Raw genomic sequence first — 27,495 nt, forward strand, 5'->3', positions numbered from 1 at the left:
TAGTCCTGGTTTAGTCCTGGTTCAGTCCTGGTTCAGTCCTGGTTTAGTCCTGGTTTAGACCCGGTTTAGTCCTGGTTCAGTCCTGGTTTAGTCCTGGTTTAGCCCTGGTTTAGCCCTGGTTTAGTCCTGGTTTAGTCCTGGTTTAGTCCTGGTTTAGTCCTGGTTCAGTCCTGGTTCAGTCCTGGTTTAGTCCTGGTTTAGACCCGGTTTAGTCCTGGTTCAGTCCTGGTTTAGTCCTAGTTTAGACCTGGTTTAGACCTGGTTTAGTCCTGGTTCATTCCTGGTTTAGTCCTGGTTTAGCCCTGGTTTAGTCCTGGTTCAGTCCTGGTTTAGTCCTGGTTTAGTCCTGGTTCAGTCCTGGTTTAGTCCTGGTTTAGACCCGGTTTAGACCCGGTTTAGTCCTGGTTCAGTCCTGGTTTAGTCCTGGTTTAGTCCTGGTTTAGTCCTGGTTTAGTCCTGGTTTAGTCCTGGTTTAGTCCTGGTTTAGACCCGGTTTAGTCCTGGTTCAGTCCTGGTTTAGTCCTGGTTTAGACCCGGTTTAGTCCTGGTTCAGTCCTGGTTTAGTCCTGGTTTAGTCCTGGTTTAGTCCTGGTTTAGTCCTGGTTTAGTCCTGGTTCAGTCCTGGTTTAGTCCTGGTTTAGACCCGGTTTAGTCCTGGTTCAGTCCTGGTTTAGTCCTGGTTTAGACCTGGTTTAGTCCTGGTTTAGTCCTGGTTTAGTCCTGGTTCAGTCCTGGTTTAGTCCTGGTTTAGACCCGGTTTAGTCCTGGTTCAGTCCTGGTTTAGTCCTGGTTTAGACCTGGTTTAGTCCTGGTTTAGTCCCGTTTTAGTCCTGGTTTAGTCCTGGTTTAGCCCTGGTTTAGTCCTGGTTTAGTCCTGGTTTAGTTCTGGTTTAGTCCTGGTTTAGTCCTGGTTTAGTCCTGGTTTAGTCCTGGTTCAGTCCTGGTTTAGTTCTGGTTTAGTCCTGGTTTAGTCCTGGTTTAGTCCTGCCTCTTGTCTGGCGTTATAAAAAATCCTGTGACTTCTGTTTATTTAAAGTGACGGAGACGACGCTGAACTTTGTGCCAGTTTTTGTTTCTTGTGAATAGACCCAGGATTTCCACATAAACCAGGTCCACACGTCTCCATCTGACACTTACACCGAGACGTCCACCTGAGGACTCTGAATATTCCACAGTATGGCATTAAACTCCTCTGTCTCCGTGGAAACAAGCGGGTAATGCCACCAGGCCGTTTACACGTCAGATCTGAGCATTATTACTAAGGTTTTTTTTAAACTTTTATTGTACCTATCTTGATTTGGATAAGTAGATGGCGCCACTAGGCCAACTTACAGGTCAGATCTGTGGAAAGTCGACCCCTCCCTCACACTAAGAACACGCCGTCAAAACACCTGCAGTTGAATAAATGCAACGTACACAAGTTTAATGCCACACTGTAGGACATTCCAGGGAAGCCAACGACATGTCCATAAAGACAATCAGCCGGCAAAAGTCTCTCCACTGGAAAAGTTACGCAGTGCACCTTTAAATAGTAGCTAAGCAGCGATTTTGAACGTCTCACCGGAGCAGGAAGCAAACGTTCTGAGGCCGATGAAGGATAGCGAGCTCTGTGTCCTTATTTGGCGGTGCGTTCAGGGCCCGGCTGAGGGTTGGAATGTTGAATGTTGTTTGTTTAAATGGTTTTGGGAATCTGACAAACATCCTCGGCACTTTGTTCTGCTCCATCCAAAATATCTTTTTACAGATTTCATGTTTTTGTTTCATTAAAGTCTGAGAAATAAAAAAAAGTGACTGTGATTCTCTGTCAGGGGAGAACAGATGGAAAAACACTCGTGCAGCGTTCAAGTGTTTATGAAATGCACCGTGCATGGAAATAAATGCAATAAAATAAATACAATAAATAAATAAATAAATGCAATAAAATAAATGCAATAAAATAAATAAATAAATGCAATAAAATAAATGCAATAAAATAAATAAATAAATGCAATAAAATAAATGCAATAAAATAAATAAATAAATACATAAATAAATAAGATAAAATAAATGCAATGAAATAAATAAATACATAAATACATAAATAAATAAGATAAAATAAATAAAATAAATTCAATAAAATAAATAAATAAACAAATAAGATAAAATAGAATAAATACAATTAAATAAATAAACAAATAAGATAAAATAAATAAAATAAATACAATTAAATAAAATAATATAATAAAATGTGAAAAATAAAATAAGAAAAGATAAAATAAATAAAATAATAAAATGAGATAAGATAAAATAAATAAAATAATACAATTAAATAAATTAAATAAAATATTAAAAGGATAAATAAATGAATAAGATAAAATAAAATAAATAAATGAGATCAAATAAAATAAGATCAGATCAAATGAATAAAATAAAATAATAGAATAAAATAATAATAAATTTAAAAAATAAACTAAGAATAAAATAATAAAATTCAAAAAAAAAAATTTTCAATTTATAATTTTTTCTCTCATGTTCCCTCATCAAAAACACTAAAACTTCACAAACCTGATGTGATGTGCAGTAGTTTCATTAGTGGGATGCAGCTGATTGTGATAGTGCTCTGAAGGGGGAGGGGCTTAGTGCAGAGAGCGAACCCCACAGAAGTAAATACCTCCTCTTTAATACCCCATAGGAGTAAATACCTCCTCTTTAATACCCCACAGAAGTAAATACCTCCTCTTTAATACCCCACAGAAGTAAATACCTCCTCTTTAATACCCCACAGAAGTAAATACCTCCTCTTTAATACCCCATAGGAGTAAATACCTCCTCTTTAAACATGGCCTCACTCTGTCATTACAAAACTCTCTAATCTGTTCCTTAAGTCCTGGACAGTTCCTCCTTCTATTATTTTGACTCATGTGCGTTTCCATGGTAACGACCCAAACAAAGATGGCCGCCGCAGTATTGTTTTTTTTTTTTTTTTTTTTTAATACTTATAGTCTCGGGACTTACGCCTCAAAGTTTCATCACAGCGACTGGGAAAATGTGTCGAAATGTTGTCCAGACATGAGAAAAGGAGCTTTTTGAAAATGTTTGTGCTCATGTTTTTCCTTCTATCTCAAATACACTTGGCTTAGCAACGCTGTCAATCAAACCTGTTGCTAACGCTAGTGGGAGTGACCTCGGGGAAAGAAGGCTCCTGATTGGTCTGTTATTAATGTTCATGTATCATAACAGGAGACGCACGCTAAAGAAAGGAAGGAGGAGGAAAGAGAGAGAAAAGAGGAGGAGGATGGAGAGGAACAGAGAGCGCAGCTTTCCACACTCAAAGAACTCTAAATATTTGTAGTACTTCAGTTATGTAATACCGAGAGGAGCAGGGTCGACTCAGGGCTTTTCCCACATAAGTATCACAAATACTGCAAGTACTGTACTGTGAGGTTAATATACTGTGTATGACTACTATTACTACTACTACTACAATAACAACTACTACTACTACTGTTACTACTGCTACTACTACTACTACACCTACTACTGCTGCTACTACTACTACTACTACTACTACCACTGCCACTGCTATTATTACTATATTACTATTATTGCTACTGCTACTTCTACCACTACTACTACTTCTACTGCTACTGCTACTTCTACTGCTACTTCTACTGCTACTTCTAGTGCTACTACTACTACTACTATTGCTGCTGCTGCTGCTACTGCTACTACTACTGCTACCACTGCCACTGCTATTATTATTACTATTATTACTACTGCTACTTCTACCACTACTACTGCTACTGCTACTGCTACTGCTACTGCTACTACTACTACTACTACTTCTACTGCTGCTACTGCTACTAATTCTACTACTACTACTGTTTCTACTACTACTACTATTGCTATTTCACTATTTCTACTACTGCTACTAATTCTACTATTACTACTATTACTACTACTAGTACTACTACTACTCTTTGTAGTACTGCTCGACAGTCCCAGCAGAGTGCAGGTGGTGCGTTGTGCCAGTAGGGGGCAGTGTTGTTCATGTGTAAACAGGTCGTGTCCTGTGGTCACAGTTTTACAGATGAGACCAAACATGAGGTTTTAAACATGATGAATGTGTCACTCCCCAGACACAAGAACGTCACACTGAAACACAAGAACATCACACTGAAACACAAGAACATCACACTGAAACACAAGAACATCACACTGAAACACGAGAACATCAAACTGAAACACGAGAACATCACACTGAAACACGAGAACATCACACTGAAACACAAGAACATCAAACCAAAACACAAGAACGTCAAACTGAAACACAAGAACATCACACTGAAACACAAGAACATCACACTGAAACACAAGAACGTCAAACTGAAACACAAGAACGTCAAACTGAAACACAAGAACGTCAAACTGAAATACAAGAACATCACACTGAAACACAAGAACATCACACTGAAACACAAGAACATCAAACTGAAACACAAGAACATCAAACTGAAACACAAGAACATCACACTGAAACACAAGAACATCACACTGAAACACAAGAACATCAAACTGAAACACAAGAACATCACACTGAAACACAATAACATCAAACACAAGAACATCACACTGAAACACAAGAACATCACACTGAAACACAAGAACATCACACTGAAACACAAGAACGTCAAACTGAAACACAAGAACGTCAAACTGAAACACAAGAACATCACACTGAAACACAAGAACATCAAACTGAAACACAAGAACATCAAACTGAAACACAAGAACATCACACTGAAACACAAGAACGTCACACTGAAACACAAGAACGTCACACTGAAACACAAGAACGTCACACTGAAACACAAGAACGTCACACTGAAACACAAGAACATCACACTGAAACACAAGAACGTCACACTGAAACACAAGAACGTCACACTGAAACACAAGAACGTCACACTGAAACACAAGAACATCACACTGAAACACAAGAACATCACACTGAAACACAAGAACGTCAAACTGAAACACAAGAACGTCAAACTGAAACACAAGAACGTCACATTGAAACACAAGAACGTCACATTGAAACACAAGAACGTCACACTGAAATACAAGAACGTCAAACTGAAATACAAGAACGTCAAACTGAAACACAAGAACGTCAAACTGAAACACAAGAACATCACACTGAAACACAAGAACATCACACTGAAACACAAGAACGTCAAACTGAAACACAAGAACGTCAAACTGAAACACAAGAACATCAAACTGAAACACAAGAACATCAAACTGAAACACAAGAACATCACACCGAAACACAAGAACATCAAACCAAAACACAAGAACGTCAAACTGAAACACAAGAACATCACACTGAAACACAAGAACGTCAAACTGAAACACAAGAACGTCAAACTGAAACACAAGAACGTCAAACCGAAACACAAGAACATCAAACCGAAACACAAGAACATCACACTGAAACACAAGAACGTCAAACTGAAACACAAGAACATCACACTGAAACACAAGAACATCACACTGAAACACAAGAACATCACACTGAAACACAAGAACGTTAAACTGAAACACAAGAACGTCAAACTGAAACACAAGAACGTCAAACTGAAAACAAGAATATCGCACTGAAACACAAGAACATCACACTGAAACACAAGAACATCACACTGGAACACAAGAACATCACACTGAAACACAAGAACATCACACTGAAACACAAGAACATCACACTGGAACACAAGAACGTCAAACTGAAACAAGAACGTCAAATTGAAAACAAGAATATCGCACTGAAACACAAGAACATCACACTGGAACACAAGAACGTCAAACTGAAACAAGAAAGTCAAACCGAAACACAAGAACTTCAAACCGAAACACAAGAACGTCAAACTGAAACACAAGAACGTCAAACACAAACTCAAACCCCAAAGGTCTTCCCTGAGGACGGTTTATTCTTCATTACAGAAACATAAAGGTCATAATTTGGTTCTCCCTTGTCCAATCATAAAGCAGAATGAGTGTCACATGACTCTCATGTTTCTGCAGCTCAATGAATGAACTGTGGAGGTTCTGAGCTTTAAACAACTGGTGTGACTCCTCCCCTCCTCTCTTTTCTCTCACTTCTTCTCTTTTCATCAGTACAGTAGTTGTGTATGTAGCCAAGGCCTGGATAGTTTCTCTCTCTCCGCTAGACTCTCCTCCCTTCCTCCTTCCCTGTCTGTCCCTCCTTCTCTCCCTCCTTCTTTCCTCCTGCCTCTCTCCTCTATTCTTTAATACAGTAGTTTATATTTTATATATTTATTTACCGGGTACAGGACAGTTTCTCACCCTCTCCTTCTGTCGTCCCACCCTCGTATTCTGCACCCTCTCCTCCTTCTTCCTTCCTTCTTTTTTGTCTTTTTCCTGCCTTTCTCTCTTCCTCCTCGTCTCCTCCTCTCTCTCTTTTCAGTACAGTAGTTGTATATTTAGCTGCCTGTGTGTCCTGGACAGTTTATTTCACTCCTCTCCTCCTCTTGCTCTCTCCCCCTCCCTCTCTCATTCTCTCCTCTGTCCTCCTCCTCCTCTCCTCTCCTCCTCCCTCTCTTTTCAGTACAGTAGTTGTATATTTAGCTGCCTGTGTGTCCTGGACAGTTTCTTTAGAGGGAAACTCCCCTCGTCTGTTCTGGGCCCTGAGTCCCTGAAGACCAGCCTGTAATTTAGAGGCTGAGTCAGATACACCGTTGTGCACGTGTGTGTGAGCGTGCACGTGTATGTGAGTGTGCATGTGTTTGAACGTGCACGTGTGTATGTGAGCATGTGTGAGAGTTCATGCGTGTGTATGTGTTCATGCACGTGTGTGTGCGCACACATGTATGTGAGAGTGCACGTGTGTATAAGCGTGCATGTGTGTGAGCGTGCACGTGTGTGTAAGCGTGCATGTGTGTGAGCGTGCACGTGTGTATAAGCATGCACGTGTGTATAAGCGTGCACGTGTGTGATCGTGCATGTGTGAGCGTGCATGTGTGTGAGCGTGCATGTGTGTGAGAGTGCATGTGTGAGCGTGCACGTGTGTGAGAGTGCACGTGTGTGAGAGTGCACGTGTGTGAGAGTGCATGTGTGTGAGCGTGCACGTGTGTGAGAGTGCACATGTGTGAGCGTGCACATGTGTGAGAGTGCACGTGTGTGAGAGTGCACGTGTGTGTACTGTGTCTCCTGATAAACTCTCTTTTTACATATATTTTTATTTACTGGGGGCCAAATAAAATGACAAGGCGGGCCACATTTGGCCCACGGGCCTTGAATTTGACACATGTGGTCTGAGGTTCACACTCTGTTGTCCCTGTGGAGAAATGTGTCCTCTTAATTTGACCCGTTCTTCAGGGTTAGACCTGTGTTTGACCCTTCAGTGTTTCTGGAGTGTTCAGTGTGAACGTGCACTGGGCTCAAATATATAAATGTGTCTGTGTCTCAGAAGAGCCAGATGCCCAGGAGCACAGGTGCATGATGGGAGTCAGCTGATGTGGTTTGGGCCAAAGACTGAAAACAGTCAGATACAATGTAAGGCTTTGTGTGTTTAATCTGAAACTGATTTACTTTTATTATTCTTATTTACAGAGGGAGTGTTATGGAAAGTCGATCTTTTTTAGCTTTCTCCTGTTATAACATTATTCCTTCATCAAAAACACGTCAAACAACACAAAACAAGAGGTTTCAGACGTCATCCGCGCATGTTTGAGTAATCTAGAGATCTCTCCAGGGCCCTATTCAAACCCTCCTCACGGTTAGCTGTGAGATTCTGTACAAGACTCCGCCCACAACCCTATGTACACCAAAACTGTACACAACAACTTCACAAACCTGACGTGATGTGCAGTAGTTTCATTAGTGCGACGCAGCTGATTGTGTTGTGATAGTGCTCTGAAGGGGGAGGGGCTTAGCACAGAGAGGAAAGCAAGGGGACACTCAGAGCGTCAAAAACTAAAATGACGCTTGTAAAATATGTTAACATGTTGTTTTGTAAAGGTTTGCCGCTTGAAAACTCCCCAGAAAGTCTAAAGTTTTTATCTATGACAAAACTAAACAGGCAAAATTAAACATTTTCGAGGCTGAGAGAAGACGAGTTTGCGCAAATGAAAACAAAATACAACTCCAGGTATGTTTTTGAAGAGGGGACGACAAAATGACATGGATAAAAGCTGTTCTTTAAAGCTGACACCACAGAAAACACTCTGTTCCACCTTGTGATGTCATCGTGTGGTCGTACAGGAAGTGCTCCGCTGTGTTTTTAAACCCCACACACCTTCATTTGTAGATTGATTCGGATGACTTCAAGACCGTGCGCGTTCTCCCTGCGTTACAGTGGCACAGCGGTTGTCCTGCCTCCTCCCCGCGGTGAGGAGGTTGCGGGTTGGACTCCCGATCTCTCTGTCTGTATAAGGCTTTAAACCCTCGCTCGTCTCTAATGGCGCCTGTCTCGCTGTGTAAATATTTATTCTGGAGGTTACGGATGAGCTGTGCGTGTTTCGGGGCGCGACACTTAAGGCAAACTCACGGAGAACAGTCGCTTTAAAGCCCAGTACGGAACATTACTCATTCTATTAAGTGTTATTTTGTGGTATTATCCTTCACGATCCCCACCCTCCTGTGAACCGTGTGTGAACATGTACTGATTTTAAACTAGTGTTGTCACGATGCTTTAGTTTCAAACCCGATTTCGATACTAAGGAATTGACTCTATACTCGATACCGATTCCGATACCACAATGATAATTAAAAAAACACTTTCTTTAGGCGATAGACTGATTTTCTTTTCTTTTTTTTGTGATCAAATTTTTATTGTTTACATAATAACAACGAAAACACAATACCCCCCCCAAAAAATAAAAAAATAAATAAAAATAAATAAATAAATAAAAATTAATAAATAAAAATAAATAAATAAATAAAAAATTAATAAATAAATAAAAAATAATAAATAAATAAAAATTAATAAATAAAAATTAATAAATAAAAATAAATAAATACATAAATAAATAAAATAAATAAATAAATAAAAATTAATAAATAAATACATATAAATAAATAAATAAATAAATAAATAAATAAATAAATAAAATCATCCTGAGCTCATGGTGATATCCTACCCCCCCTCCCTGGGCTCCACATGTACAAGATAAAAAAAACAAAAACAAAAAAAAAACATTGCATATTTGTCTGTGTGTATGCGCACGTACACAAAACGACAGACTGATTTTCAACGTTAAATGGTAGAACTTTCTTTTCTGTTCCCATGGGCGTAAATTAGTCTGCGTGTCTAGTTTTTGATTCTAGTTTTAGTATCGGTTAGTATCTGTTTTTCGATACTCCTGACAGCCCGATCTGAAACACGTGAGTCTAATGTCTTGTTTTTCTGTGTCTTTTTGAACAGGCTCCGAGTCCAGACCTGCAGCTCAAACATGTAGACACTCTGGTGAGTCGCATTTACACTTTAAATCAAACCCACTCTGCAAAACTGCACTTTTCAGACATTTGAATCGTGTTATAGTTGTTTTTGTTCTCGTTGAGCTTCTGAAGTTCTATTTGGAGCGATTCACATTTGAGTTTAATCTTTAATCGACTATTTTCAAGACGCCATTTTGGTTACCGCACTACTGGGCGGTTTCGCGGGCTAAAGTTACTCAATGTAGCTTTTTTTCCTCAGACGACAAACACAATACAGGAAGTTGTGCAAAGTTTTTTTCTCCAGAGGATGCTTTTGTTATTGTTTTGTTTTTGGGTTTTTTTTTGGTTCAGAGAAAGTGACGGTCTGCTGATGTTTTGGACGAGTTAAAACTTATGACCTGCGCGTCGTCAACTTTTTAGAGCTTTAAATCGTGTTATCGTTGTTTTTGTTCTCGTTGAGCCTCTGAAGTTGTGTTTAGAGCGATTCACGTTTGAGTTTAATCTTTAATCGACTATTTTCAAGACGCCATTTTGACGATCGATCCCTGTTTTGACGTCAACTCCACCGGACGCCGCAGTTTTCTAGTCAGGAAGTCAAGCGGATTTGTCTCTTTTATTAAGTCGTTTTAGATGAATATTGTGATTTAAAACGTGTAAATTGTAGCAGAATGATGCACAGAGATGAGAACTATAAAGACACAAGCACGGCAGATCTTCTTGAAGTTTTTGTTGATTAAAAAAGAAAAAAACAACAACAAAAAACTCATATTTAAATTGGTTTCTGGGTTGATTCGGATAAAATACGGCGAGCAGCTGAGTCACATCTGTTCAGGAATTATGAATTGTACAAATGACATACATCCTTTTTTTTTTTTTCCTTAATTAGAAAACATAAAATGAAATTAAAAAATAACAATAATATTAAAAAACCACATTTGAGTAGCAGAACCAGAACAAAAGGGGAGCATTTAAATAAAGTTCGATCTTAGTGGTTTTACAAAATCCAACCAGTCTTTCCATATATTTTCAAATGTCTCTGTTTCTAATCGTAAAGTTTAAGTCGATTTCTCCATAACATAAATATCAAGCGTCACATCAACCCATTTTTTTCATTTTTGGTGCATCTGTCCTTAACTATTTCCTAGTAATACCTTTTGTTCCCCGCTAGCAACAGGATCCTAAACAATTTAATATTCAAGTTCTTTTTCAAATTAGCCTCAAGTTTGCCCAAATAGAACAGGCGCTCTCCACAACTGACTATTATCAAGACGCCATTTTGCTGATTTACACCCGTTTTCACCTCCACTGTGACACGCCCACTGTGACACGCCCACTTTGACACGCCCACTTTGACACGCCCACTGTGACATACGCACTTCCTTCTCCAGTTTTATTTTCTTTAATCGTTGATACTCGTAGGATTCGGCAGCGTTGCGTCGTTGTTTTGGTACAAATGCCAAAAAATTTTAAAAACGTGCTGCTCTAGTGCGACGTGCATCTGTCCATAGGGGGCGCCCACAGTTTTCTAACGCGGAAGTCAGCGGATTTGTTACTTTTATTACGTCGTTTTAGATGAATATTGTGATTTAAAATGTGTAAATTATAACAGAATGATCCAAGTAGAGTAGATCTGATTTAACGTGTTTCACTCTGGGTCACTGCTTTGGGCCGATCACACACTTTTATATCCAGCGTTTGGACGAGCCGTTTGGTCGATAAATATATTTTCATAATTCCTGAACAGATGTGACTCAGCTGCTCGCCGTATTTTATCCGAATCAACCCAGAAACCAATTTAAATATGAGTTTTTTGTTGTTGTTTTTTTCTTTTTTAATCAACAAAAACTTCAAGAAGATCTGCCGTGCTTGTGTCTTTATAGTTCTCATCTCTGTGCATCATTCTGCTATAATTTACACGTTTTAAATCACAATATTCACCTAAAACGACTTAATAAAAGAGACAAATCCGCTTGACTTCCTGACTAGAAAACTGCGGCGTCCGGTGGAGTTGACGTCAAAACAGGGATCGATCGTCAAAATGGCGTCTTGAAAATAGTCGATTAAAGATTAAACTCAAACGTGAATCGCTCCAAACACAACTTCAGAGGCTCAACGAGAACAAAAACATACCCATACCTCACTTATTGTGTTGAAGTGTGGGGGAATACTTACCGATTTACACTTAATCCACTAGTTGTATTACAGAAACGTGCTTTCTGAATCATCCACAAAGTCAGATACTTGGAGCACACACATGCTCTATTCATATATTCAAAGCTCCTAAAAATTCCTGATCTTGTAAAATATGTTACATTAACTCTACTATTTAAAGCTGCAAGTTTTGTTTACAGCCAAAGAGAGAACATACAATCTTAGAGAATATGAGAAATTCAAATTGCCTAAAGTTAGAACTACTCGGAAAAGTTTCTGTGTATCGGTGTGTGGTGTTAAACTTTGGAACAGTCTGGATTTACACATCAAGCAATGCCATAGTATCAGTACGTTCAAGCATCGATATAAAAATATGATCTGGTCGCAGTATCTAGAGGAAGAATCTTAATATAATTTCAGTAATCTTGCAATGCTGGCTTTGTATCTACCATTTCTTTACCATTGTTGTATTTTGCTGTCCATTACTATTGTCGTATTTATTGTCCATTACTATTGCTGTATTGCTGTTCATTACCATTGTTGGTATTAATAACTTTCCTTACCATTGTTGGCGCCTTATCCAATATGATGTAACACTTAAGTTGCATAAGTCTAACTCATAGTCCCCAATGTAATCACGTAATACAATCATGAAAAGGAAGTAAAGTATGCTAAAGTTAAGAAATAATAACAGAGGGGGTGGGATTAAATAAGTTTTCTTCTTCCCACTCCTTTTTGGGCAATCGGAGATACTCTTTTTTTTGTGTGTGTGTTTTGTTTGTCTGTTTTTGTTTATTTTTCCTTGTCTCTTGTGTCATTGTGTGGATTGATATCGATTGTGGCTGCCCAGGCTGTGCAAAGAGAAAAGACGTCCATTTGCCCAAGACAAATAATAATAAAAAAACAAAACAAAACGATAACACGATTTAAAGCTCTAAAAAGTTGACGACGCGCAGGTCATAAGTCTTAGCTCGTCCAAAACATCAGCAGACCGTCACTTTCTCTGAACCAAAAAAAACCCAAAAACAAAACAATAACAGAAGCATCCTCTGGAGAAAAAAACTTTGCACAACTTCCTGTATTGTGTTTGTCGTCTGGGGGGAAAAAAAAAAAAGCTACATTGAGTAACTTTAGCCCGCGAAACCACCCAGTAGTGCGGTAACCACGGCAACCACAAGACCGAAAATACAAGAGCGATTTGAGAAAAGAATTCAGGACGTCTGCTGACTTTGGCTCGGTTTTGTTTTTTCGGGGACAGTTTTTAAAAACACACACCACGCCTCTGCTTCATATAGACACGTTCAAAAACATGAGCGCAACTCCTCCGGGCGCAACACTGGGCTCTCTTTAACGTGGAAACTAAAGATGCACTGTGGGACTTTTCTGGGGTCTTACGTTGCGGATATTTAAAGGGTCTGTACCACGATGTATCTGAGCTAAATTGAACTCGCCCCAGTCCAGACGTATCGGATGAGCAGCTCCTGACGTCGAAATGTGTCCGCTGTGTGTTTTATTGTCAGATAATCGGGAAGCGCGCGTTAGCATGCTAGTCGTTACCTTATCGTCACAAAATTCTGGTTTCTGAGAGTCGTGAAAAGCATTTATAAACTCATCACGGTGTTTTTTTATTGCTCAAAAATACACTAACGACCACGCATTCTGACTGTACGTGGGGTCGCCTCTCTACAGATCTGACCCGTAACTGATTGTGTCCGTGGATATAGACACGTGTAATGCTCTACTGTGGAACATCCGAGGCTAAACAATAACGTACAGCGCTTTTCCACCTTTAAGTCGCTTGAAGCGCTTTACATCAAGGAGCCACGCACACACTCACACACACACACACTAGGGGCGAAGTGTCTTGCCCAAGGACACAACAACAGAGCTCGTCTGTGGGAGTCACTGTATCGCGGTTCACCTTTCGTGGTCTCGCTGTTTTGTGGATTTTTTTTTAGTGCAATTTTACGTGCTTTTTTCCACTGTATGAGCGTGCATTGTGTCGTGCGTCCTGATTGGCTGTTGGACTGTAGACCATTGTGTCGTGCGTCCTGATTGGCTGTTGGACTGTAGACCATTGTGTCGTGCGTCCTGATTGGCTGTTGGACTGTAGACCATTGTGTCGTGCGTCCTGATTGGCTGTTGGACTGTAGACCATTGTGTCGTGCGTCCTGATTGGCTGTTGGACTGTAGACCATTGTCCATCAGTCTCCTCCGTGCCGTGTCTCCTGTCCAGTACAGAATGTGTTCAGACAAATTTACATAAACGTTGGATCTCAGTGTGACTCTGAAGTGCTGTACGTTTGCAATTTGTTTTCTCCCCGACAAAACCCACAATGTCGATGAAACGTTCTGCACCGACAAAGACGCCTACGAAGGTTTGAACTTTGAGAGAGTTTAAACGAGAGAGAAATGTGAGAAAATGTTAACGCCTGTGTGAGAAAAGTGTATAAAGTGTGTGGTGAGGGGTTTTACAGACAAAAACAGAGAGAATAATGTGAAAATAAAGCTGAAACTTCGCAGATTTCGCCTGTTGCGGGTTATTTTCAGAACGTGACCTTGGCGATAAACGAGGGACCGCTGCTTTCCCTCAGTCGTTCAGGTTTGATCCATAGTAGAAGAAGTCAAAAGTTGTGAGACTCTTCAGTTCTTCTTCAGAATTACAACTTTTTGTCCAGTTACAGATTCGTTTCTTCATTTCTCACCTGAACGTGCTCCACTTCCTGTCACCTTAACAACGCCACTGTGGCAGGATCTCCGCTAGAAAAGTTCCAGAGTGGAGCTTTAAACCGCGATTAGCCTTGGTTTTCTGAAATGGCGTGTGCTCTTCGGGCGGGTTCACGTTATGGCATTGGGTGTTTTATAGAATGGTCATAGTAATTGCAGTGCTCTTCTGGTCTCAAAGATTTATTTTCGGATAAATTTGACTTGGACATGTTTCAGCGTTGAGCTAAAGTCGACACAAGGTACATTTAAGGACACGTTTGCAGTTTTTTTGTAGTAGTAATCAAATAAAGGAGACTAAGGCTGAGAAATATTAGGCCACGTGGCATCGAGTATCTCTTACGGAGGTGGAAGAAGTACTGTTTTTTCAGAACTATAAGTCGGACTTTTTTTCAGTTGACGGTGCGACTTATACTCAGATGTGATTTACTGTATGTGTGAATTATGTTTTTTTCTTTGTTATTATGCATTTTTTGGCTGGTGCAACTTATACTCCAGTACAACTTATACTCCAGAGCGACTTATACTCCAGAGCGACTTATACTCCAGAGCGACTTCTTATACTCCAGAGCGAGTTATACTCCAGAGCGACTTATACTCCAGAGCGACTTATACTCCAGAGCGACTTATACTTCAGAGCGACTTCTTATACTCCAGAGCGACTTATACTTCAGAGCGACTTCTTATACTCCAGAGCGACTTATACTCCAGAGCGACTTATACTCCAGTGCGACTTATACTTCAGAGCGACTTATACTCCAGAGCGACTTCTTATACTCCAGAGCGACTTCTTATACTCCAGAGCGACTTATACTCCAGAGCGACTTATACTCCAGAGCGACTTATACTCCAGTGCGACTTATACTCCAGAGCGACTTCTTATACTCCAGAGCGACTTCTTATACTCTACTGCGACTTCTTATACTCTACTGCGACTTATACTCCAGAACGACTTATACTCCAGTGTGACTTCTTATACTCTACTGCGACTTATACTCCAGAGCGACTTCTTATACTCCAGAGCGACTTATACTCCAGTGCTACTCATACGGAACTCTGGTTTGTTACTTAGGTAAAAGTACAGATACCGAAAAAAAAAAAAGGCAAGTGAATGTAAAAGAAAAATGACCAGTCTAAAAAGAGTAAAAAGTCAAAGTATTTCTCGCAGATTTTGAGTCTTATAAATCTTCAAATGTGGTGATTTTGATACAGATTTGTGCTGAATTTTGTTCAACAGAAACAACTGAATTAATACTTTTTTTTCCATCTTCTTCTTTTATTTGTATATTTCTGTTTTGCTCAAATTCTGAACGTGTTAAAAATAAACCCTCAGCCTTTTCAAAACGTCTCAAACTATAATACAAAAAATTCTAAAGGTTTAAAAATGTAGTGGAATAGAAAGTACAAATACTGCTCTCAAATGTAGTGAAGTAAAAGTGAAAGTACAGATACCTTAAATGATTACTTAACTGCAGTACTTTCTACTTTTACTCCATTATGTTCCACGGCTGATTCTTTTGTATAAAAATGGAGTTTGAAATGTTTGAATCGTCGACATTTTGAGGACTTTTCAGCATTGTGTGTGGCATCCGCTGGTCGGTGAAATGCATTGTGGTCCCTGGCGTGTGTAGCCCCGCCCCCTCGGCCCCGGGGCAGTGTCTCATGACGGCGTCTGTGACTTTCATTTAAAATCTGTTTAAAGACGAGTCCTCTCTGTTCTCTCTGCCTCGAATCATAGGATATTTTCGATTGTTCGGTCAGGAAGTGCGCGTTAGCATGCTAGTTCTTGTTTACAGTGACGTCAAAACTTTGCTCTAGTCTCTGAAAGTTGTGAAAAGTGATTCTAAAGGAGAGGAGGAAGAAAGGAGAGGAGGAGAAACAAGAGGAGGAGAGAAGGAGGAGAAGAGGAGGAAAGGAGAGGAGAGGACACAAGAGAAGGAGGGGAGGAAGAAAGGAGATGAGGAGGAAAGGAGAAGAGGAGGAGAGGACACAAGAGGAGGAGAGGAGGAGGAAAGTAAAGGAGGAGGAAAGGAGAAGAGGAGGAGAGGACACAAGAGGAGGAGGAAAGTAAAGGAGGAGACAAGAGGAGGAGAGGAGGAGAAGAGGAGGAGAGGAGGAGGAAAGGAGAGGAGAAGAGGAGATAAGAGGAGGAGGAGAAGAGGAGGAAAGGAGAGAAGGAGAGGACACAAGAGCAGGAGAGGAGGAGGAAAGTAAAGGAGGAGACAAGAGGAGGAGAGAAGAAGAGGAAAGGAGAGAAGGAGAGGACACAAGAGAAGGAGAGGAGGAGGAAAGGAGAGGAGGAGGAGAGGAGGAGGAGAAGAGGAGGAAAGGAGAGGAGGAGGAAAGGAGAGGAGGAAGAAAGGAGAGGAGGAGGAGAGGACACAAGAGGAGGAGAGAGGAGGAAAGGAGAGGAGGAGAAAAGGATACAAGAGGAGGAGAGGGGAAATGAAGGTGTGTGGAGTTTAAAAACACAGTGGAGCACTTCCTGTATCACCACACGATGACATCACAAGGTGGAACAGAGTGTTTTCAGTTTGAGAGAAGAACTCAGCCTAAATCTGCAGAGTTTGTGTTTAAACATGTGAGAATGAAACACAAACACAAGGTACATTTCAGGTGTTTGTCGTGTTTTGCAGTTGGATATTTGTAGTAATCATTTGGAGAAAGTTACACACTGTAGCTTTAAGATCAGTGAGAAAAGTTTTGTTTTTGTCCAAGAAACAAATTAAATAAACCAGGAATGTGAACGTTTGGTACCAGGAGTAATGTGACCAGGGCTTAAAATACTCCCCTCGTCATCGGATGAACTTATGTTTTATATTTTTGTGTGAGATGAAGTAGATTTAGAGTTTTTAAAGTATTTAAAAGTTGAAAATATCCAGCGTCGAGAGTAAAGGCGGGGTTTGGACCAGAGGGGGCGGGGCTAGAGGGAGAGAGAGAGAGAAAGAGGAAAAGAAAAAAAAAAGAAGAGTGAGAGGAGCGACAACGTGATGTAGACTCACTCAGAGCCGCTCTCACAGCTGAACCGCGAGGGAGAGGGCTGTCTGGGAGTCTAGAGCAGGATCTGGAGCGACAACTGGAGCGAGATCAAGACCAGAGACCAGAGATTAGACCAGAGACCAAAGACCAGACCAAAGACCAGACCAAAGACCAAAGACCAGACCAAAGACCAGACCAAAGACCAGAGACCAGACCAAAGACCAAAGACCAGAGACCAGACCAAAGACCAAAGACCAGACCAAAGACCAGACCAAAGACCAAAGACCAGAGACCCCTTGGAGTTTAAATTTCTGCCTCATGCAAAGGGAAGATCTAATGTAGTCCAGACCAGAGTCCAGACCAGAGTCCAGACCGGAGTCCAGACCAGAGTCAAGGCCTAAGTCTGGACAAGGATCCAGACCAGGACCAGGACTTGGACCATGGAGCGCAGGAGTTCTCTGAGGAGAAGTCTGAGCTCTTTGCGTGGAGCTTGGAGATGGAGCACTGGGCATCTCTTCCGGAAGGTAGGACTTTAGAGCAGACCTGGACCAGACCTGGACCAGACCTGGACCAGACCTGGACCAGACCTGGACCAGACCTGGACCAGACCTGGACCAGACCTGAGACAACACCAGATCAAGACTAGAGACAAGATGAGAGACCAGAGACCAGAGACTAGACCAGAGACAAGACCAGAGACCAGACCTGGACTATAGTTCCCTTATATTATGTTTACATTCTCTCAGTTTAAAGCCTTACTGTGGGTTATTTTGGCGTGCTCATGCTGTAGCCCCGCCCCCTCGCTCTCTCGTTTCTCACATGTTTCATTTGTCCGAGCTGCTTGTAAAGGCAACGTCCCCAGATGTTTCTCATCGAGACCCCTCCTCCGCTCCGTCTCTCGTTCTGTTCCTCTCTTTAATTCACACACTCACTCCCCCATCTCTCTTTTCTCTCCTCTCTCCCCTTTTCTCTCACTCTTTATCCCTCTCTTTCCCAGCTCTTTTCATATCCCTCCATCTTCACTCTTCAATCTCTTTAATTCTCACACACTGATCTTCCCCATCTAAACCAGGACTAAACCAGGACTAAACCAGGACTAAACCAGGTCTAAACAAGGTCTAAACCAGGACTAAACCAGGTCTAAACAAGGTCTAAACCAGGACTAAACCAGGTCTAAACCAGGACTAAACCAGGACTAAACCAGGACTAAACCAGGTCTAAACCAGGACTAAACCAGGTCTAAACCAGGACTAAACCAGGTCTAAACCAGGACTAAACCAGGACTAAACCAGGACTAAACCAGGACTAAACCAGGTCTAAACCAGGACTAAACCAGGTCTAAACCAGGACTAAACCAGGTCTAAACCAGGACTAAACCAGGTCTAAACCAGGACTAAACCAGGACTAAACCAGGACTAAACCAGGTCTAAACCAGGACTAAACCAGGTCTAAACCAGGACTAAACCAGGTCTAAACCAGGACTAAACCAGGACTAAACCAGGTCTAAACCAGGACTAAACCAGGTCTAAACCAGGACTAAACCAGGTCTAAACCAGGTCTAACCCATGACTGAACCAGGACTAAACCAGGACTAAACAAGGACTAAACCAGGTCTAAACCAGGTCTAAACAAGGACTAAACCAGGACTAAACCAGGTCTAAACCAGGTCTAAACCAGGTCTAAACCAGGACTAAACCAGGACTAAACCAGGTCTAAACCAGGACTAAACCAGGACTAAACCAGGACTAAACCAGGACTAAACCAGGTCTAAACCAGGTCAAAACCAGGTCAAAACCAGGACTAAACCAGGTCTAAACCAGGTCTAAACCAGGACTAAACCAGGACTAAACCAGGACTAAACCAGGACTAAACCAGGACGAAACCAGGACTGAACCAGGACTGAACCAGGACTAAATCAGGTCTACACCAGGACTAAACCAGGACTAAATCAGGTCTACACCAGAACTAAACCAGGACTAAATCAGGTCTACACCAGGACTAAACCAGGACTAAATGATACATTGGAAAAGAACAATAAAACACAAAGATATTCTGTCTTGGTAGAATTAAATACCAGGGAGGTGTTAAACTGCGTCAAAGCCTGAGAGGGTCTGACAGGCAGAGGGCGCTGTGCCATAGTCTGGGTCATACACTGCACAAAGAAGTGGACTCAGTGAATATGACGTCACCCGCAGCGTTTGGCTCCAGTCCAATGAAGCTCATCGACGCTAGTGCAGTTTTAGCGGCTAATCTGGAGCCGCTAAAACTGACGATTCCGTTTTAGGAATTCCAACCGCGAGTATCATAGCAACCAAAGAGCCAATCCGGAGCTAGAGCGGGTCAACACAAATATTTACGACCAAAGAAAGACCATAGAAAGTGAATTGGAGCCAGAGTCGATGGAGCAGGAAGTGCGCACATGATCACTTCCTGTTTGGAACGTGGCGCTAGCATGTTAGCTACGTCCATTTTTATAAACAGTCTATAGTCTGGACGCTGCCACAGAAAAGGCACAATCAGGAACATTTTGAAGCTCGTACCTGATCTTGCGTTAAAAGTTGAACAAACAGGTGAGATACTGAGTCAGTCTGTCGTCATAGTTACACATAAATACATTTTATAAATACTTTTCATACAGTGTTGTACTTTGGACCGACTTAAAGTGAACGGTGACGATTTAAATACTTCGGCTGTTACGAAACAAACGACTGAGTGAAAGAGAGAATCGAACAGTTTCAGAGTAGAAGCTGAAGTCTGCACATAGCCGCCGCGTTTCAAACAGGAAGTGATCATGGGGCACTTCCTGCTCCATCGACTCGGCTCCAATTCACTTTCTATTGAAAAACTGTCCTCTCTCTGTCTCTGCTGCTTCAGACTCATTTTGGTCTTAAATGTTCATATTAACCCTCTACATGATCCTGGGGTTTTATTTTGAGTTTATTTTTGCCAATTTTTTCAATATTTTTTTTTGTTTGTTATTATTGAGTTCTTTTTTTTATTTTGAGTTGTTTTTATACTTTTTTTTAGTTATTTGATTATTATTAATTTTTTTTGTTATTTTGAGTTTATTTTTTCCAATTTTTTTTTTGTTATTTTGATTACTTTTTTTAAATTTTGAGTTATTTTTTTTAATCTTTTTTGTTATTTTGAGTTTTTTTGTTTTTTTTTTGTTATTTTGAGTTTTTTTTAACCTTTTTTAACCTTTTGTTTTGTTATTTCATTTATTTATTTTAATGTATTTTGAGTTTATTTTATTTTATTTTTTTTATTCTGAGTTTTTTTTTTACTTTTTTGTTATTTTTAGTTTATTTTTCTTTTTTTTTGTTATTTTGAGTTTTTTTTTAGTTATTTTAAGTTCATTTTTTTATTTATTTATTTATTTTTATTTTGAGTTGTGTTTTGTTTTTTGTTTTTTGTCTCCTCTCTCTGTCTCTGCTGCTTCAGACTCATCCTGGTCTTAAATGTTCGTATTAACCCTCTACATGATCCTGGGGTTTTATTTCATATATGAACATTAATAACAGACAGATCAGGTGTGTTATTTCTGCATAAACCAGGACTAAACTGTGACTAAACTGTGACTAAACTGGGACTAAACTGGGACTAAACTGGGACTAAACTGGGACTAAACTGGGACTAAACTGGGACTAAACTCGTGGACAAACGTGGATCTAAACCAGGACTGAACATCTTGGTAGTTTTGTTCCTCTCTCTTCCTCTCCTCCCCCTCTTTGTGTATCTTTTCCTCCTACTCTCTTCCTCTCTTTTCCTCTCTCTCTTCACCTCCGTCCCTCTGTCTCTCTCTTCTCTCATGTCTAAATTAGGCAGTGAGTCTGATCCTCGAGAAACATGTGAGATTCTCCTGGGTCTGGACTAAACCAGGACTAAACTAGGACTAAACTAGGACTGAACCAGGACTAAACCAGGACTAAACCAGGACTGAACCAGGACTGAACCAGGACTGAACCAGGACTAAACCAGGACTAAACCAGGACTAAACCAGGACTGAACCAGGACTGAACCAGGACTGAACCAGGACTAAACCAGGACTAAACCAGGACTAAACCAGGACAGAACCAGGACTAAACCAGGACTAAACCAGGACTGAACCAGGACTAAACCAGGACTAAACCAGGACTAAACCAGGACAGAACCAGGACTAAACCAGGACTAAACCAGGACTGAACCAGGACTAAACCAGGACTAAACCAGGACTGAACCAGGACTAAACCAGGACTGAACCAGGACTGAACCAGGACTGAACCAGGACTAAACCAGGACTAAACCAGGACTGAACCAGGACTGAACCAGGACTAAACCAGGACTAAGACCGGACTAAACCAGGACTAAACCAGAACTAAACCCGGACTAAGACCAGACTAAACCCAGTCTAAAGCCGGACTCCAGAGCACTTGTTCTTCCTTCATGTCTAAATTAGGAAGCGTTTGCTCCGATGTTTGGTTTGTTTGCTTTTGGGAGCGTTCGGGATGTGGACATGTGAATACTTCTTGTTTCTTATCTGGATTCCTCGTCGTCACACAGACACTTTTATGAGCGCTGATGATGTTGGCTCGTTGTTTTGGCGTCGTTTGCACATTACGATCTCATCGACATCATACGACTCGTCTTTGTTGGACTTTAACTGTCCACTGGGCCTCAGGTGGTCGAGCCCTACGACCACAAGATTAACAGTTTGGTTCTCGCTTATCTGATTTGTTCTTTAAATAAACAAAGTGAATGTTAAATCAAGACTGAACCAGGACTAAACCAGGACTAAACCAGGACTGAACCAGGACTGAACCAGGACTAAACCAGGACTGAACCAGGACTGAACCAGGACTAAACCAGGACTGAACCAGGACTAAACCAGGACTGAGCCAGGACTGAACCAGGACTGAACCAGGACTAAACCAGGACTAAACCAGGACTGAACCAGGACTAAACCAGGACTAAACCAGGACTGAGCCAGGACTGAACCAGGACTGAACCAGGACTAAACCAGGACTAAACCAGGACTGAGCCAGGACTGAACCAGGACTGAACCAGGACTAAACCAGGACTGAACCAGGACTAAACCAGGACTAAACCAGGACTAAACCAGGACTAGACTAGGACTAGACCAGGACTAAACCAGGACTGAACCAGGACTAAACCAGGACTAAACCAAGACTAAACCAAGACTAAACCAGGACTGAACCAGGACTGAACCAGGACTGAACCAGGACTAAACCAGGACTAGACCAGGACTAGACCAGGACTGATCCAGGTCTATCCCAGTCCTCTGAGCGTGTCATGTGCGGCTGTATGTCCAGAGTTTGTCACACTGTCGTCTGTGTCTCTTTAAAGTCTCTGGACATGATTCTCTCTGTTTTTGACACACACATTCTCTTCAGGTCAAAATACGTCTGCTGTTTTTTCTACCTCTAAGTATGAAGTGTTCTGTTTTCAGAGAATCAGGAAATGTGTGTTAGCATGCTGGTTAAATCCTGAGTTTAACCTGGATTAGTCCTGGTTCAGTCCTGGTTAAAAGCCCAGTACAGATGTATACACTGTTAGCATGCTAGTTGTTGTTAGCTGGATGCTGGTTAAAATGAATGTCGCTCTGGAGAATAAGTCGCACGGTTGTTTTTTATGTTTTTAAAGAGGAGGTATTTACTTCTATGTTGTATTAAAGAGGAGGTATTTACTTCTGCGGGGTATTAAAGAGGAGGTATTTACTTCTATGGGGTATTAAAGAGGAGGTATTTACTTCTGCGGGGTATTAAAGAGGAGGTATTTACTTCTATGGGGTATTAAAGAGGAGGTATTTACTTCTGTGGGGTATTAAAGAGGAGGTATTTACTTCTGTGGGGTATTAAAGAGGAGGTATTTACTTCTGTGGGGTTTTAACTCTAACACATCACATATTCAGATCTTCATGTTTCCTTTTATTGTTTTGAAAATGCTATACTTGCCCGAAACAACTGTGCTCTCCGTGCTAAGCCCCTCCCCCTTCAGAGCACTATCTACTACTGCACATCACACCAGGTTTGTCACGTCGTAGTGCACAGTTTTGTGTCATTTTTTTTTTGTATATTTATGGAGGATTGTCGTGTGGGAGTGTGGGTGATGTGGGCCTGTGGGCGGAGCCTCGTACAGGATCTTACAGTGGCCCGGGAGAGATCTCTAGATTACTCAAACATGCACGGATGACATCTAAAACCTCGTCAGGCGCGTTTTTGGTGAAGAAACGACGTTATAACGCGGGAGAAAGCGCCAAAAAGTTGATTTTACATAACGCTTCCTCTTTAAGACGGTACAGATCACGTACAACGCGGCGAGAGACACACGGCGGGGGAATCCAAGCGTCACTAGAGCTAACAGGGGGCCACGGTTCAGCCCGCTCTGTTATCCCAACTATTTGTAAATGTTTTATTAGATCATTAGCAGGTCTCAGAGGAGGCACAGATTTCCTGGAAGTAAATACCAATGTGTGTCTATTCTGGAGGCAGTGGGGCGCTCGCTAATCACACAGATAAAAACATCCAAAGATAATTACACGGTTCTGCAAAACTGACTTTTACAAGATTTGAACCGTGTTATATTTGTTTTTGTTCTCGTTGAGCCTCTGAGTTTGTATTTGGAGTTTTTCACGTTTGAGTTTAATCTTTAATCGACTATTTTCAAGACGCCATTTTGCCGATTTACTCCCGTTTTCACCTTCACTGTGACACGCCCCCTGTGACACGCCCGCTGTGACACGCCCACTATGACACGCCCGCTGTGACACGCCCCCTGTGACGTCCGCACTTCCTTCTCCAGTTTTATTTTCTTACACTGTGACACTGTGACACTCATAGGATGACACTTCTATTGGGTATTAAAGAGGAGGTATTTACATCTGTGGGGTATTAAAGAGGAGGTATTTACTTCTATGGGGTATTAAAGAGGAGGTATTTACTTCTGTGGGGTATTAAAGAGGAGGTATTTACTTCTGTGGGGTATTAAAGAGGAGGTATTTACTTCTATGGGGTATTAAAGAGGAGGTATTTACTTCTGTGGGGTATTAAAGAGGAGGTATTTACTTCTGTGGGGTATTAAAGAGGAGGTATTTACTTCTGTGGGGTATTAAAGAGGAGGTATTTACTTCTATGGGGTATTAAAGAGGAGGTATATACTTCTGTGGGGTATTAAAGAGGAGGTATTTACTTCTATGGGGTATTAAAGAGGAGGTATATACTTCTGTGGGGTATTAAAGAGGAGGTATTTACTTCTATGGGGTATTAAAGAGGAGGTATTATATTCGCCCAAAACATCTTATTAACACGTTTTACAAGTTTGACTTTTGCCACTCTGAGTCTTCCCTCCCTTTGCTCTCGGTGCTAAGTCACCCCCCCTCCCCCTTCAGAGCACATCGCACTAATGAAACTATTGCACATCACACCAGGTTTGTCGCGTCATAGTGTACAGTTTTGTGTCATGTTTTTGTATATTTATGGAGGATTGTCGCGAGGAGCACGGGTGATGTAGACTTGTGGGTGGAGCCTCGTACAGAATCTTACACCTAACCTTAAGGAGGGTTTGAATAGGGCCTGGGAGAGATCTCTAGATGACTCAAACATTCATGGATCTCATTTAAAACCTGTTCAGACGTGTTTTTTTGATGAGGGAACAGCGTTAAAACATGGGAGGAAGCTTCAAAAGTCGATTGTACATAATCCCGCCTCTTTAACCAGGACTTGGTCAGGACCGAGCTCGTTGTTGGGAGCTGATCATTGGCAGCTGTGGCTAAATGTGTCTGCAGAATGTTTTGGTGACCCGCAGTTCATCGGGGGGTGCTCGTGACCTTTGACCTTTAGGCCGTGGCGTAGGAGACTGAGCTAAACACTCTCCATCATTTTGACTGCACTTCCTGTTTGGATCATGTGACCGCTCTGGGCGACGCAGCCGTCTGTCGTCCCGTGCCCGTGTGTCAGATGCCCTCCCGTCCCCCTGTGTCCCTGTAGTGTGTCAGATGCCCTCCCGTCCCCCTGTGTCCCTGTAGTGTGTCAGATGCCCTCCCGTCCCCCTGTGTCCCTGTATTGTGTCAGATGGTTTTGTGTTGTAAAAAAAACAAAAAAACTTCTCCTCCTCTTCCTCCTCCTCCTCTCTCTCCTCCTCCTCTTCTCTGCCCATCTTCTCTTCTCCCTCCTCTTCTACTTTCCTCCTTTTCCTCCTCTCTCACCTCCTCCTTCTCATCCCTCCTCCTTCGCTCTCGTCCTCCCCTTCTCTTCTTCTCCTCTTTCTCTCCCGCCTCCTCTCTCCTCTTCTCCTCCTCTTCTTTTCTGTCCACCTCGGCCTCTCCCTCCTCTTCCACTTTCCTCCTTTTCCTCCTCTTCCTCCTCCTCCTCCTCTTGCTCTCCTCTCTGTGATTCATTCCTGTGTCTTTCTGAAACGTGCTGAGTGTGTTTCAGTGTGTTTCAGTGTGTTTCAGTGTGTTTCAGTGTGTTTCAGTGTGTTTCAGTGTGTTTCAGTGTGTTTCAGTGTGTGTTTCAGTGTGTGTTTCAGTGTGTGTTTCAGTGTGTTTCAGTGTGTGTTTCAGTGTGTTTCAGTGTGTTTCAGTGTGTGTTTCAGTGTGTGTTTCAGTGTGTTTCAGTGTATGTTTCAGTGTGTGTTTCAGTGTGTTTCCGTGTGTTTCAGTGTGTGTTTCAGTGTGTGTTTCAGTGTGTGTTTCAGTGTGTGTTTCAGTGTGTGTTTCAGTGTGTGTTTCAGTGTGTTTCAGTGTGTGTTTCAGTGTGTTTCAGTGTGTGTTTCAGTGTGTGTTTCAGTGTGTGTTTCAGTGTGTGTTTCAGTGTGTGTTTCAGTGTGTGTTTCAGTGTGTTTCAGTGTGTTTCAGTGTGTGTTTCAGTGTGTGTTTCAGTGTGTGTTTCAGTGTGTGTTTCAGTGTGTGTTTCAGTGTGTGTTTGTGTTGCTCATTTTCAAGCATTTTATTTCGTTTCAGCGCCGAAAGCATCGAAAATCAGATTCTAATCGATACAAAAACTATAATCTGAAATGTCCCTGTGTGTCAGACGCCACAAAACACAGATACATCATAAAAACTGAATAATAATAAAATCAAATCTGTGTGTGTTTTTCAGGGCTCAACGAAATCGTCAAAGTCCATGGAGTCCCGGCGCAGACCGTCCAGGTAACAGCCCCGAGCACGCGCTTTGGACCCGCCCTCCTCGTGCGTGTGGCGTCAGCGCGACTCCGAGCTGCTCTGTCACATCGTCACCACGGCAACAGTCAATAAAAACAGAGCGCAGGGGCAAAGGCGCGACACGAACTCGGGAAACAGAGAGGAGAAATAAGCGATTTTACTACTCAGTTGTAAAGTTAAACTGCAGTTTTCTCCTCCGTGTTTAAGGGTCAGGTAAATACAATCAGTTATGAAGGTGCTACAAGAATAAAGTCATTTTGACATTAAAGACATAATAAAAATAAAAATAAAGTCGTATTTTTATGAGAGAATAGGCTGCTGTGCGTATTATGACTTTATTCCCCTAATATTACAACTTTATTCTCCTAATTTATTCTCCTAATATTACAATTTTATTCTCCTAATATTACGATTTTATTCTCCTAATATTACGATTTTATTCTTCTAATATTACGACTTTATTCTCCTAATATTACGATTTTATTCTTCTAATATTACGATTTTATTCTCCTAATATTACGACTTTATTCTCCTAATTTATTCTCCTAATATTACGATTTTATTCTTCTAATATTACGATTTTATTCTCCTAATATCGTGACTTTATTCTCGTAAAATTACGTCTTTAATGTAAAAATGCTAAGACTTTATTCTCGTGGCGCCTGTATAATTTATTTTATTTAACTGACCCTTCTACTCCGTCGTAAGAACGTGCTCGCCGTGTGTCCGTTCGGGCTGACGCGGCTGCGGATCAGCGATGGCGACGCTTCTTCCCGCGTCTTAAATTGTGCGAACTTTAATGAAACCTTAGATTTGACCCTCCTCAGCCGCCGTAAAGCCGCTGGTTCTTGTCCCGATGACACGTTCAGAGAGAAGCTGTGGGCGCGACAGAGTAACCAGAAAAAGAACGTTACTTCAAAATAATATTACTCAAGTACAAGTACAACGTAGTGGACCGAGGGTAGAAAAGTATTCGGGAAAAGTACAGTTTCTTCACCTCTGTTTGGGGTAAATGTCTCTGAATTCTGCTGTGATTCGTTTTA

General features: G+C 41.4%; 1 protein-coding gene across 8 annotated transcripts in view; it reads left to right on the forward strand.

Moving 5' to 3' along the window:
* LOC117389177 (tensin-1) overlaps positions 1-27,495 on the forward strand; it is a 239,718-nt gene that overhangs the window by 127,955 nt on the left and 84,268 nt on the right. For 7 of the 8 annotated variants that reach the window (XM_055230572.1, XM_055230573.1, XM_055230579.1 and 4 more), the window contains 2 exons: positions 9,425-9,466; positions 26,391-26,440. In XM_055230572.1, the coding sequence (XP_055086547.1) occupies positions 9,425-9,466; positions 26,391-26,440 (92 nt within the window). Of the gene's footprint in view, positions 1-9,424; positions 9,467-17,511; positions 17,817-26,390; positions 26,441-27,495 lie in introns of those variants that run through there. The other variant, XM_055230580.1, reaches the window with a different exon arrangement.

This window comes from Periophthalmus magnuspinnatus, chromosome 21 (assembly GCF_009829125.3).
Source record: "Periophthalmus magnuspinnatus isolate fPerMag1 chromosome 21, fPerMag1.2.pri, whole genome shotgun sequence".
NCBI lineage: Eukaryota > Metazoa > Chordata > Actinopteri > Gobiiformes > Gobiidae > Periophthalmus > Periophthalmus magnuspinnatus.